The sequence below is a fragment of the Echeneis naucrates genome, chromosome 7, assembly GCF_900963305.1.
Source record: "Echeneis naucrates chromosome 7, fEcheNa1.1, whole genome shotgun sequence".
Taxonomy (NCBI): domain Eukaryota; kingdom Metazoa; phylum Chordata; class Actinopteri; order Carangiformes; family Echeneidae; genus Echeneis; species Echeneis naucrates.
Window position 1 is genome coordinate 11,176,703 of NC_042517.1, and position 15,259 is coordinate 11,191,961.

Below are 15,259 nucleotides of genomic sequence, written 5' to 3' on the forward strand. Positions count from 1 at the left end.
AAGTAATACCACATGTGGCTACTCCTATTGCTCCACCTTGCCCTTATTCTGCAGAGGACAATGCAACACAATGTTTCTACACTACACAGTCCCTCTCTATGGCCACACAGGCCTTTCTTAATGAACAAGAATGTGCAGCCATGCCTGGTATGTCATCCCTCTCGATCATGCTAGTGCCTTTGGGACTGGTGTTCAGTGCATACTAAGACCAAGAGTCTACTGCAAGATATTTGAAGGCATCAGTGCCCGAATTGTTACTGATATTCCCCTCTTAAACAAACTTTTATTGTCTAAAGCTGCCTTATGTCAGAGCAGATGTAGTTCACTCGGCTACATGATCAAATGGAATTGTGGGGGGAGGTGGAGAGGAATAACTGAGAGCAAGGCTTGTGAAAAGAATATAACGTTTGAGGGACTAAAATTAACAGGCGATCTCAAGAGCCTAGCAACAATCCAAACAGCTCAACAATAGAAACCAAGAGTGAAAAGAAAACTGTGTGATCTACATCTAATAAGAACGACACAATCTGTATTTACATTGTCACTGTCTCTAGGCAAATCTCCAGTGTGCGCTACAAAGCTGCAATTAGTCCTTTTCAGTTAAAATTCTGTATTTTGCAAATTGGCAAATTAACGCCAGGTCTGACTCCTTGACATGAGTACTTGAGAGGCTTAAGCATCAGTACGTCCCAGGCAGAGTGCCTTCTGCATTTAGAGGATTTTAATACACTTATCAATAATGCAGGAGATGTGGAGAGACAGGGATTGCATATCGCCCTCCATGGGTCACAAGCTGGCAGAAAAGCACAGAGTGTCCTCAGACAGCAGAACTGCTTCATGCTAAATATGTGATGATGAAAGCAATGGTGGCTGTGCTGAAACCCAGGAAGCTACAACCTAGCACAGGTAACACCAATGTATTTTCTAGACCTCCTACTAACTTCAAACGGGTCAAGGTGCCCAGGCGGCGCAGTAGCTTCCATACTGGGCACTGGAAGAGGATACAGCAAAACCGATGGCTAAATAAAGCCCATTTTCACCTTTGACCTGCCTCCAAAGGGAAATTGGAGCCAGGGCATTTAGAAACGAAGGAAGATTTAAGTTACCAGTGCCCCTATTGCCCTTTCCTGGAACAATCTACTGTGGCTATTAATGAAGGGGCAGCATGAGCAATAAAAACAGAAAGATGATGAGACAGTGCCACGTGTGGGCATTTGGAAAGCAGGATGCTCATGACGGGCCAGCAGACTGACAAACTGGTCTTATTGGGAATCACAGCTGTGTTCTAGCAAGACATGATCTGAACTTTCTAATTTGCGAGTGTGTTCATTTCCTGTTTGGTCATGGGCTCTCGTCAGAGACGGTGTAAAAATGTATCAAGGCTAAGCATAACTACATGGTGACAGTCAGTGGGAGACTGTTCAACTGTTCAAGGTGAATCATGCTCCCAATATGGCATGACCATCTCATCAAACATTCAGATCAGATAGCCGCTTTACTCATGCCATCATTTCAATAGATACTAAGAGTGTAACGTAAGGGTCCATTAAAATTAAATTGAAGCAAGGATGCTGAAACTACCACGCAAAGTAAAATACTGCATTACCTCCCATGAGAGAGAGAAGGGGCAACATTTACTCCTCTCAATATTCATTTAACTATTACGTCACCACCATTAGGCCCAGCCAAGAGGACCTGAGGCACAGCATGGCAGGCACCCATCTTCACCATGACCCAAGTAGCAATAAACACACAATGAACTCTGATGTGGATTATTGGTATTTATTGTTGCTTGTGGAATGCATGAGCTGAACAACAGAAGGGTAGGCCGAGACTGAAATAGCAGAGAAAAAGTAACCTAACCATGGGAGTAGCGCTTACATATCAAATAAACAAAGCTTCAAGGCAGCAACTTACCTCCCTAATTCACAAACACAGGAGAAAATAGAATAAACAAAACTGACAGTCCTTCCTTACTATCACAATAAAATGCAGAAAGAAAACAAGACTAAATATCTACACACAAGTGACTGCTGGTTGCAGAAAAGGAGGGAGGGAGCGCTCATGTAAATTGCCATCTTGGCCCCCTTTATAGCTCCCTTCACCCAACACAGGAGCCAAACCTGGATGGAGCTGATCATACACACACCTGAACACCAGTGTAGGCAATCAACAGCACCAGGAAAAAGAAACAACAACAAAACACTTCCAACCTCAGTTGTAACACCCCCACCCTACACACGCCAAATTTTTGCTGCTTCTACATCAGAGTATGAGGCAGAATGAGGTGAATTTTATCCTGGCTATTCAGATTAAATCAGTCAGACAGGACTGCCCCATATATTCCAGGATTTGTGTACTTTGTCTCAGTTGAATATCACTAATGTGTTTCCTTTCTACAGCTGTGAATGACACGTACAAACAGAGTCTGTGAAACACTATTTGTCCAGACTCTTACAGTCACAAAGCCCTGTGTTAATGAGGAATTCCATTTAAAGTAAATATTCCCAAAAGAGTCGTATCTTGAACTTAAAATGGCAGACGCATTCAGATGTCTAATAAACAACGTCACCACTCTGCCTTTCTCAACCATGGCAACAGGTACAGGACCGGATTCTGGTTGCCATAACAACCTCAACTTGGCACAGAAGGGGAGGATGCGGCACACTGCGTTCTGTTCTTGCTTCAAGCATCCTCTATTACTGCTCTGTAAACTATATACATATAGATATATGAACTGTTTATTCCACAGTGGTTTCAGCAATTTAATCCTTAAAAATCCAGAAGTAAAAGGCTATGTGTGAAAAGCTTCAGGATTTGTAACGAAGACATTAAGCTACTTATAATGTCATACTCCATAAGCAATGCCAGAATAAAAGTTTTACTGCACAAAAAGCTTTTAAATGTATTGAAATGCAAATTTAATTAACAAAAAATACCATTAATGAGATTATTTTGCGAACGAAGGTTGTGACACTTTATTGTAAATCATATCCTTTCGATCTCCTTGTTTCCCCCATCTTGGAAACAGGGACAGGCACCTGTCTAAATAAGGCAAAGGTTGGGAAGGCAATCCAAAAATCGTGACAGGCAAGAGGTCAATTTTATCATTTGGACATCAAATACTGGACTTAAAGCAGGCAAATCAATGTGAGGGACTTCAATGGAGAAACAAATCTCTCTAGATAGACACAATATGCAAACTACTGAGTGGCAAATGAAGGAAAATCAGATTTTTATTTTTCTAAATTGCAACAGCTCTGCATTTTCAGTTCCTGCTCTCCAGAATATAGGAACTGATAGGATGCAGGTACTACACAGGAGCGCTTAATGTCAAGCCAATACCAGTTAACTAACCACATGCTTCTATCTAAAACACATGACTTAGCTAGTTGTAACCAGCAGACATTTTATACTCCACCGTTCAGTATGGGGCATATAATCTGGACAGGAAAGAAAGGATGCTCCTTGGTAATTAGGTTGTTAGGAGGTCTCTGAGCACCAGATGGGAACTAAAAGCAAGCCCCCGTTCACCTGGGACCAACAAGCAAGCACAATCTAAAATGGCTGAACATGTGAGCATCTCTCTTGCAGTCTCACCCTCCAAGAACCCGCTAGCTGTTAATTTAAACTGATTGAAGCCTGTCAGGCATTACAGGCAGTGGATAAGGTTACTAAATCAGTGCATCTGTGAAATAAATAAGGAAAACATGAGCATCAGCTGCTAAGGGAAGCAAGGCATTCACAGAAATAATATCTGTGCAGAATTGTAATTACCATGTGTGCTGCTTTCAGCAAGACTGAAGAATTTTAATAGCTTCCCCAGTGTGATGTAACAGCTGACTTTTGAAGAATACTATTTCAATTAACTGACTCACAGGACTGCCATTTTCAACTAAATGTTTGTAAATGTTTGTTAGCAGCACTAAACAGCCCAGATACGGAATAATGGGACTATATTGCAAATTAATCACAACATATTGAAAAAAGATATTAAGAAATAAAATATAATTACACAAGTACGTCTCCAGAGGCTTTTGACAGAAACAGGCAGGTAGTTTCAGAAAAGATTTTAACACAGAACATTAATCTTCTTCATATTCTGATATTAATTATAACCACCTTTATAGTAAATAATTTCAAAGAGTATAATTTACCTTATTACAAAATAATTACATATATTAAAAGCTAATACTGGATCTCCACATCTGCCGACTGTGTCCTGTCATCTTGTCAAAGGAGAACCTGATGCTACAGCTCTAAAGCTGTGTACTACTGTTTGACATTACCACTGGACACCTGTGTCACAGTTTGTGCATGAGCAGTGAAGCAAAGCTGCTGCTGACATTTTCTGATGGTTTCAACCTTGCTGCATTAATGCCAATATGGTTGCTCTCAATAGGGAGCATATAAGTATGGATGGGATGGGTGCTGAGGTGGGCACAGAAGTGCTCTGCATGTTGTATCCGGTGTCGGTATCCAGAAGAGAGTTGTGATGGCTTGGTTGCCCAGGCTGCAGCACAGGTGACTTGTCACTGGATGCAGTGCAAAGCTGCAGGCTAAAAGTAGTGTCTGAGCGCTGCTGTGCACATTTGACAAACAGCTGAGCTTCTCACAACCACAACACAGGACATACAGCATATCCAAAACAGAAACCAACATATGGTATCTTGATTACATGTTAGGACCCAGTGCACTTTCCCATGTGGCCGGGGAGATTCCTTGTAGCCTTTAATAAAAAAAAAATAAATAAAATATCCACACAGCAATAAAATATTCAGTATTTGAGTAATACAGAATCCATATTACAGTCATTAACTCTGACAAACTTTTGGTTGCTGTCTCTAGCACACATTTTAACTTTTTAAAGTTATTACTGAAACTTAAAGAGAGGTTGGCTAGTACAGATGAATCCTCAGTCTCTACTCAGAAGGCTGATCACGTAATTTTTCTCTTCCTACTGGGCAAGAGGAGAGGGGGGGAAAAAAAGCAGGAAGAAGCCAGAACAATGCACTGAATGCAGGGTATTCCAGTTGACAACAGAGCCTGCAAAATGCATTAGGTAATTTGTTATGACAAGGCTATATGCGCCCAGTCCCCTCTATCACAATGACCCTTTTCATTCTGCCTAACCCCACCCCCCACCTGTTTTGTTTTTTTTTTTTAAAAGTGACCACTTTTACGAAAAAGAAGGTTTAAATGTTTTTGTTAGAAAGGAAGTTTAGTCAGCTAAAAGTAAACTGTACTGAAATGTTGTAAACTTTTAACAATTACTTTTTACTTTACCATTGTTGTCATAAAAATGGGACACATTGGGATTAACTGCAGGGATAAAACAGATGCAGTTTTTTCTTATGATAGACAAACATTTTGTATTGAAATTTTGCATTCTCTTATTTTGGCAGTTAAAGAAACTGGGCTTATATTAATGTAACATTAGACAAATTAAAAACCATTTAGGAGCAGAAATGAAATAGTGCATCTAAACAAAGCAACTGCTACACCTTTATCCTACTATCAGAAAATTAGAGGTTTGACCCTAATTTCGTCAGAAAATGCTGCTTACTTTCTACAAACTCCATATCAAAAAAATAAAAGTCATACATTAAAATGGCTATGTGTTTCATTGCCTGTCTAGCTAGAGAGCAGGGGGAAAGGGCACAGCCCTGGCCTGTGTGCCAGCTGTTCCAGCTCTGACTACTGTCTATTTATACAGCAGCAGATGGTGGCTAGTGCTTTACATGCCGACAGACTGTCAGTGACAGGAAGGAATGGACAGATTTCTGCTGCCCATCCTTTCTGCCAAACCCTTAGCCAAACCATACATTGCTCCCAGCCCACAGACAGTGATAGCTAGCTTGGCCTGCAAGTGCCTTTTGATCTTAGCTGTTAACACAGACTGAGTGAGCCCATTATAACAGAGACTAAAGGGAGGTTTCTAGAAGCCACCAGACAGAGAAAACACGCTAAGCCAGCAGGACTCCATTCAGAAACTAAACAAACACAGAACTACAACAAAGAGAGAGGGATATCACGCAGTCTCAGGTGATGACAGTAGGGAGTTAAATGCACAAGGCACATAGATCTGGCGTGAAATCTGAGGTAAAATGAGAATAAACATCCAAATTGCATGCTGATAGCACGCATGTGGAATGCAGTAAATCACAAAATTCTGAACCCGTCAACTCGTTCAGAGTGAATATATATTTAGTTTACTCCTCAACATTAACGCAAAAGAATTATCTTCAAGAGTTTTATTGTTTTTTGCTTCTCTTGGAGCAAGTCCAAAGAGGATATTCTCTTCACAGGTGCTGCCTCAAAGAGATCTGTCCCAACACATCCTGAGTCATGGAAAGGTATAGTAATACCTCCACTGTTAGTTGAGTCCGGTGTTTTCCTGTTAAATATAGCATGTATGAACAATTCAAACATGCATAAGTTGACCTTTACACAATGAACTTTGGGAAAGAAGGTCTGCATGCGATTGATAACAAAACTGAAAGGGATTAAAGAGGAGATGTTGTCCATAGTTTAATATCTTGGAGATCTCTAAACATTTCAAATAACAATGTTAGAATCAATTGCTTCAGAATAAATACATTAATAATATTCACATGAATAAGATGTCATTTAGCAATATCATAATACTAAATAATAAAGTTCTTTCAACTCCAACAATCTTTGACAAGTTGGACAAGAAAAGCTCATCCAAACAGGAAGAAAACTTCCCAAATACTGGCTTTGCTGGTTTTAGTTAAATTTATTGAGAAGTTGAAGGCATTCTCGAAAATAACCACTGAATTACATTATCTTTCAAAACTTTCAAAACTGTTTGGGTTTTAAACGTGGAATTATAATAACCCACAGTCCCAAGATTTTTTCAAAACAGCATACAGATTGTCATATGATCCAGGCAGAATGTTTCAGTGTTGACCACAGTGTAGACCAAGCCGTACAGACAAGCGAAATACAGAGGCCCTTACATTCATTACTCACAAAAGGCACCCATTTTACAAAGCAGTGACCTGGATTTCCTCAACTAGCCTCTGCTCAGAGACTGAAGTCTCGTTTTAAATGCTTTTCTGGTTTATGTAAGCAGTGTGACATCATGAACTCAACTATGCCACACAGATCAGAAAATAAATAAAATCGCATTTTCTTGTTCCCTATCTAAAAACAATGCAAAAAAAGATAAACAAGTAGGTATTATTAGTTTGACATCAACAGAAAACAATAAGATCGCAAGTTAAAAAAAAGCCTCAAGCTAATGTTAGATGACTAATACTTTTCAACGTTTTCTGTGTGGAGGACAGATATGATGTGTGAATCTTCATCCATCTGTGTGTGCATGTGTACTACTAATCTCAATTTGTTACACATTATTCAAAACTCTTGCATGACACAACCACATTTTGGAGAGGCAGAAGACTACAGTCACCAACCAGATAGAGTCTGCTTGACCATCTTGTTAATTGAGATTTCAAAAATAATATAACATCGAACTCCTTCACTTCTTACTCATGAATAATACAAAGTGAGCATCAAGCCTACCACCAAGCTGCCCGTGCTTGGACTGCAAAGCTGTCTAGTTTGCCTCTGAATTCATCCCTCAGACCGGGAGAAGAAACCAAACAATACAGTCTGGAAAGAGAGCTGTGTCGGCGAGGGCACAAAAACTAAAAAAGAAAATGCCCTCAACTGATTGTGGGAAAGTCCAGCCATTTCACCCAACTCAGGCACTGAACCAGAGAGCTGGTAAGAGGAGCAAGCCAATTCCATGACTTGAAAACAAAACACACATTATCAGCTTGTTGGTCCCTCCTTTCATAGTTAAGTCAGAGGTGAACACTGATGGATGTGGGCAACTGTCAGCACAAAAACTGGTTCCATTAGGCTCTACTGATAATTTATTAGTATACAATCCTATATTCAGCAACACTGGCCCAAATGCAGAAGACCTCAGTTGGCAAGTTGAACTCAAACATTTCACCAGACCAATCTAAAATTGTGTTGTCCCACCTTGCTGTGCAAAGGAGGGCAGGGCTTGGCCTTTTATCTCTGGTTATATTACAGACATTAATGGATTTGTTTGGTCTGCAGACGATCGAAGCAGAGTCCTTTAGTTGCAGCTCTATGAGACTATCAATATCTTGTTTTACTGAAAGGATCCATGCCACAAAGAAAAATAAATAAATACATTTTAAAATCACCACCTCAAGACATTTGGACTGGGTGGAGGGTGTTTTTATGTCTTTATATTGTTTTAAATGAGAAGAAAAGTACATGCATTTCTTGCGTTGGAAGCACCAACAGCTTAATGGACACTTATGTTACAGCTTGCCTTTCCGTAACCGTAAAAATATACTGCATTTATCCGCCTGCAACATTATGACTGAAATCCCATCATGCCTAGCCGGGCAAGTGAATGTGATGCCACCTCACGCTGTCCTACACGTGAATCATGCTTATGCACGACTTTCACCATATCTGCTGCTGTGGTTGCGTTTACATGCCCCCTCCCCCACTCGAGTCCGCTCAGATCCCATCCTCTCTTCTAATAACTCATATTTCCTGCACAAGGCTCAAACAGTTTCTGCTCAGCCCAATCTCAGACTGGAACAAACAATAATCCAAAAAGAATGAGGTGAGCAAAGTGGATGTAAGGAAAAAATTTCAACAACAAGGGTGAGCACTGAGAGACTACAAAGCACTCATCCCTGTAGCTAGTATGCTCTGTAAGATTCTTTGCAAAGAAACCATTTCAGCCACGGATCTGCCATAAGGCCACTTTATCGTACATAAATACATACTTTGACAAATGAAATATTTGAACATCAGACTGAGATTACTGGTTTTAATCAGAGATAAAAAATAGAAAAGAAGTGAATCTTAGGCCCTGATGTTGACAGAGATAAATAAATTCAAGTGTTATTTGGTGGTTACATCATCACTGTGTCAACTTCTATTATATATTTAATATTTGATAACTTCAGAGATAGATTTTCTGTAGACTTGTCAAGCAGCATTGAAACCTAGAAGTGTTTGCAGTTAATCAAGTAATTTCCTCAGAAAACTTACACTGCACTGAGCCAAAGAGGCACTGAGTCTCCCGTTTAAATGTGGGCATACACTGTTACAATTTTGCCTTTGCCTGAGGGGTCAACATAAGTTGCGAAGTGAAGACTAGGAGTCACTTGTTTTTTACAAAGCTGAAACCTCAATTTTGTTAGAGAAAGCATTTACTACTTTCCTCTTCTGAAGTCTGCTACTTCTAGTGCGTTCCGACTTGCACACCTTTGCTGATGTGCAATTCCATGTTGTGCTTTCTTATTCATTTCAAAACGTGTATTAATTAAAGTATTTTTATGCTGACACCACCAGGAATGTAAGCTATAATAATGCCATTTGTTTTTAACACTGAATGCATTCACAAAATCTCATTTGAACAATATATCTTAATGCAGATTTATTACCCGTCTCCTTAAGAGAAGATTTCAATAACCAAGGATGTAGCCATCACAAAAAACTGATCTGAGGGCAGAAATGCAAGGCAGAGCAAATGATATGAAAATGAAACATACGGTAAATGTGAATAAATTTCCTTAATTCATCGAAAATGTTTTGTAGCAGCATCCAATGTTGCTTTGATTACCATCAGAGAACAGCATTGAAAATCTCCAGCACTACACTGTATTTTTGCCTCATCCCTTAGCTCCATGACACAGCCTGACCTGATCACAGACAGACATCAGTCCACCCTTCCTCTTTATTAAGAGGTCAGCCTGGAATGTGCGAGTCTGCTCTGGAAGTAGCACACGTGGCAAATGTGTGTCACTTAAAAACAAGCATGAGACGATGAGGAATGTCATACCCTCAGCAGGTGGATGAGACTATACATACACCTACCAGGACCGCAGGGCTTAAAGCAGCAGGACGCGGCGACCTGAGACAAGTCAGTGGATTACTAGTCTTAATCAGGTCAAATTGGCCCTGTCTGCAAGGGGTTCAGCCATAGGATGCCCATCTCTCATCCAAACCCACAGTCCCAATGCTACCTCACCACTTGCCTCCCCCTCTTATCTGTAACTGACACTGAAGTTTAGCTAATTCCACCCTGTATGTTTTTTTTAAGGTCACCATTCACTTAGCCTGCAATGAGAGGAGGCTCAGCAGAATCATATCTGAAAGTTAAAGGTTTGATTGCTATGGTGACCTTCTGTGTGCTTGAACCATTGTTAGATAGTTTACTTCCAACATTGGGGGTTGCAATAGCATAATAGCTAACACTGCAAATTGTGGATAGTTTTTGATGAAACATTCATGTAAAAAAAGAAAATGTATCTGATCATGTGTCAAGCTGCAGGCAGGTTTGTTCCGGTTTACTCAGCATAATGCTGTAGCAAAACAGAGGATATGCTTATCTTTGTGCACAGTGCCAGATCTATCAACCATCTTTGGCCATACACTCATGTGTGGCTGCTCACTGGCTGAGTGGGGGACATAACACATGCATTACATAACTAGAGACTGATGTGGAGATCACATTGTGGCTCTAATGAAGGCAGGCTTTGGGTGTTCTGAAGTTATTCAGCATTGGGAGCACCAACACTAACTAATGCAACAGTCCATTGCATACCCCTTTATAATTACATCAACTCCGGTTTTCTTAAAAGCTTACGCTGTAAGAGGTCTTTACTTGTTTCCAGCTACCAGCAGAATCCTTGGACACATTTCCTGCATGCTGGATAATCAATTTTGCTGCCTCTCTGCCTGCGACCTATCCTTGACAACCCTCCATGCATGGTGAAAAGGAGAGGGAGAGAAAGAGAGACTGCATATCCTGCTCTTGCCCCCAAGTTTGCACTTGCACCATGTTGGTGGCACATGTACACAGACAAACACAAACGTCCTTGAGTGAATTACAACAATAAGGGGAGCGTCATGGCTTCTTCTTCACGTCTGCAAAACATCTACAAGCTGACTTAGTCATTCCACAACACAGCCGATTTCTGCGAGGCAGCTTTCAAAGGTTAGCCTCCACTACAGAACTCCTAATCTAACATACTTATGCAGGTAGACAGACAAAATGGATTTTGGTGGCTCTGTAACAATAGGAAATCATTGTTAAAATTATAAATTTGCTTGAGGAGGATCTTGTTGGTTAATTTGTTCACAAATGCATCCATATATGCATGGTCAAAAAACCTGGTGTTCAGTCACATGCATCTGTCCTGTTCAACTGAAGAAAAAAAAACAGTGCCAGACTTATACATTTTAGTTTTAAAATACATCACTTTTCAAGATGTCCAACTGGCGTCCAAACTACTTCAGCCCCTTAGAGAGAGACTATTAGAAATGCTGGCAGAGTCATTTTAGTCTGAAAGCGTCAAGGTTGTGCTATAGTTATTGGTCACGACTATGACAGTGGTGGATGCATCATGATCAACACATCCAAAGGTAACAACACCAGCTGCTTTAACTATTTAACAGCATATGCATGTCAAGACATCAACACCGTCAAAGGCATCACCAACTGCTGATGATCATTGCTCACCAAGATCGTCATTACTTGGCATAGCCATTATATGCCTAAATTATAAGTTCTGTATGACTTTGCTAAACAATGCTAGGCAGAGTGAAAACAATTGCACACATTTTCACACTGAATGTAGCATAACCTCAACTGTATGTCCTGTATGAACCTGCACACGTTTGAGCTATTACTTCACATTCAACCTCTCGGCATCATAATAAGATAGCATTCTCAGCATACCATCTGCAATGAAGTCCTGATGAAGGGAGAGAGTATGGCTGACTGCCAGCCTCCCTTTCTGCTCTGCAATCTGCCCATGTGATAGGAGGTAGGGTAGGCAGTACTGCAGCCACCTCCTCTGCCTCATTCACAGACTCCCTAACCTCCCAAAACACTGCATATTCCACTGCAGTTCTTTCACAAACCACAAGTCACCCTCCAGCACCTCCGACTGACATTGGCATAATGTAAACCTGGAGAAATAGAGTAAATTTACAGAGGATTTGTCACAAAGCTTCTCTTTGTGAGAGTATGACAGATAAAAGGCAAGTGAGCCATGACTGAAGGGACACTTGATCTTATGGAAGACTCATAGAGACTTAGTCTAATGAACCCAATAAAACTGACAGACTGACAGAGTTTGAGGCACAGAAGCAAGCATGTTGGCAGAACAGGCTTCTGTTGTCATATACATATTATGTTACTGGGCCATTGAATGTTTCCATGTTAATATCATGGAGAATGTTCATATGCCAGCTAAAACACGACATACGACACAGGAATGAGTAAGGAAGCAGCTAGCCAAACACAGTACCTGCTGACTCACAGTCATAAGGAGGCAGGTTGAATCACAAGACTAAGACCACATTTGAGTTTTCGCCTCTCTCTTTGCTGTTGTCCATCCTTTCATAGATTAGCAGGGTATCATCACAGATTTAGGAGATCAAGTGTAAATTTAACCCAATCACTTCAGTGTTTTGGGGAAACTGCTGCAAAATAAAAAAGCAGTGCATTTTGTCAATGATTAACTTCTGGCCATACATTTCAAGTGCTGCTGCTTGCTCTTCACAAACTGTTTGTGTATGCTAAGAGATAACATACTCGTAAACTACGGAGCAACATGCGTAGCCAACCAAAGCACTAACTGTGCGATAAAGCCTGGATGAATCAGGGGATGGGGGTGTTTGCAGGTCAGGCTTTGGAGCGACCTCTGGGTCTCCCAGTATGAACCAACTCAGCGTTTCTCACACAGAGACTCTTCAGGCATGCAGGCCCCTTCAGAGGAGGAGGAATTTCAGTCTGTAAGCCTTTTATTCTCTTTTGAGCTGTTTGTCCCCGACTGTTCACTATTCAGTTTGCTCATTCTGCTGTTCTCCATTAAGACCCCCAAAGGAAGACCATGCGGGCACATGTGCAGTATACTGAACTTCCTTTTTGAGAAAGGCTTGTATAAATTTGGGTGCATACCAGTACACTTGCATCTCTCTAAAGTGTGTTGTGTACTCGCCAGCAGTGTACTTACTTGTAGTGTTGCCTTGCATCTGAATTATACATTTTGACTCCTTGCTCATCTCCCTGGAGTTGAAGGGCCGAACTCGGACGGCGACTTTTACAGACGCCCCAGACATTTTTGTGGTTTAGGATTGTCTCCTAGTAAGATTTCTTGTAAACACCTCCTAAGAGAAATACAGAGAAAGGAACATTTGGATCTGCATTGTGAAAAAATTAAAATGAATACATAAATAATAAAATTATAATAATATCTATCTGAGGTATTAATGCACGTTTCCTCATTTAAAGTATAGAAATTGCTATAGTAGAGTTCTGGCACAATACAAATGAAACACAACGATGTTTGCAGTAATACCAGCCTAAAACAAATATGGCCGACCAAAGGCACTAATGTGCTTTAATGTTTTGTAAACAGCAGCAGATCAAACATTTAACATTCAGTAAAGGCTGCAGGCTGATGCGTTCAATTTATGAATCCACAGTAGGTGGGAAATGACCACTAATACAAATGCTTGTATCGCATATAACAACGAAGCTGCATACAGAGAGGAATTTAATGTTTTATGACACAACTTGGCAATATGTTTACAATGAATTGACGCTATACCTCCACCGCCCCGTGACTACAGAGGAGAAATATCTCTGTTTTTCCATGTCCTTGCAGTCAGCCATACTTGCTAAAGCATACGCCCATGAAATTCAATCTGCCCTATTTGGTGCGGGCTGCAGTGGGACAGAGAGCCGGGCCCGTCTGCTACATCCAGCAGTATTTATTGTGCACACACACAGAGCTTAAATCTTCGTTTTTAGAAATCTATTTGGCCGATGTTAGGAAGTAGGCTAATCCTCGGCTGCTGTGTGCTGTGGAGCAGTGCAGGGAGGAGTTGCATGCTTATTTTAGCAGCACAGACTCGACACATTGTTCCTGGTCTAACCTGCACAGGTTAGACATGAAACATTAAATGACAACGGGTCCATTATTTCCTGTTATATTTTCCACTGTAAGCCAGCATTAAGGTGCGAAAGGCTGTGACTCCAGTGTTAATATTTAGCAGACGGACCTGACCAAACCTCGGTGTCTGACGGATGTGACCATCCGACCAAACAAATACTGTGCCCGTGAACGGTTGATATTATTGATATTAGTTTGCAAATTACTTTTAAATGACTAAAATGATAAGAAACCAAAGCAGGACCGTGTAGCGGTCTGAATAACTAAAAGGTTAGCTCATAGTTTATCACAAACAGCTGCCTGAAATCAACCTGTACAAACGCCCCTGTGCACTGAGGAAGAAATAAAACAAATAAAAATAAAGACAATAATTCAACATTTTTTTACTCACGTTTGAAGCCTCTCACCGGGACACCGACACCACAGGACAGTGGCGATTACTAACGCTAGCTAACGGGCGTAAATATGTTTTCATCAGAATCTGCGAGCACGAAAATTGTAACAAAGTCCACTTTGGTGAAAAACAGCCATTATCGCGGTGTCCTCCACCGGAAGGAGCTGTGATTGTAAGCGGCGAGTTTATTCTCCCGTTGAGATAAAAAGCGGACGTCTATCTGCACGAAAGTGAGGCGGAGGATTGATAGATAGCCTTGATTTACCGGAGAGATTACGTCAACACCTTCGCGGCCGCGCTGAGTGGCAGTGCCGCTGACCAATGAGCGGAGAGGTCTCGGTGACTAATGCGTGGCCCGGCCAATGGCGACCCAGAAGAGTCGGAGTGGGCGGGCCCTCCGCCTGCCTTTACGCTCGTGACGCCACACTGCAGGATTTCTACCCACCGCTCCCGGACCGCTGTCCTCGCGACGCGCAGGGTCAACGCACGCAGCGCCGTCTAGCGAGAAAGACCGCGCGAGTGGCATTTTATCCGAAGATATCGTACATTTCCCCACTGAGGCGCTAATACAAGATTATCTTATTTATTCTGACACCGCACGAAGAATCTTCATTTTCTGCTCAATTATTTGTGTTTGACGCAAATTTTATTTGGCTAATGTTGTATAGTTCCTGCACTTTGGCTTGTCATGGTGCGGAAAAGAGTGACCAAGAGCTCAATTTGGGTTTTTCAAAATTACCTGCTCAAATGAAACCGAACAACTATTTAAATCTTGCCAGTAAAACTGGGACGGCTGCCAAAGTCAATTCCATTAGTTTCTAAGAGTTACAGTCGAAGGATGACTAAGCGTTATGCGTTTGGGAAAACA

At 41.2% G+C, this 15,259-nt stretch overlaps 1 protein-coding gene across 3 annotated transcripts in view; it reads right to left on the reverse strand.

The window, feature by feature from the left end:
* The window catches only part of kif1b (kinesin family member 1B), a 53,001-nt gene extending 38,354 nt beyond the window's left edge, over positions 1-14,647 (reverse strand). For 2 of the 3 annotated variants that reach the window (XM_029506911.1, XM_029506913.1), the window contains exons 1-2: positions 14,389-14,647; positions 13,056-13,209 (exon numbers count right to left, since the gene is read on the reverse strand). In XM_029506911.1, coding sequence (XP_029362771.1) covers positions 13,056-13,161 — 106 coding nt within the window. In that variant the 5' untranslated portion in view covers positions 13,162-13,209; positions 14,389-14,647. Of the gene's footprint in view, positions 1-13,055; positions 13,210-14,388 lie in introns of those variants that run through there. The other variant, XM_029506912.1, reaches the window with a different exon arrangement.
* Positions 14,648-15,259: the final 612 nt, after the last annotated feature.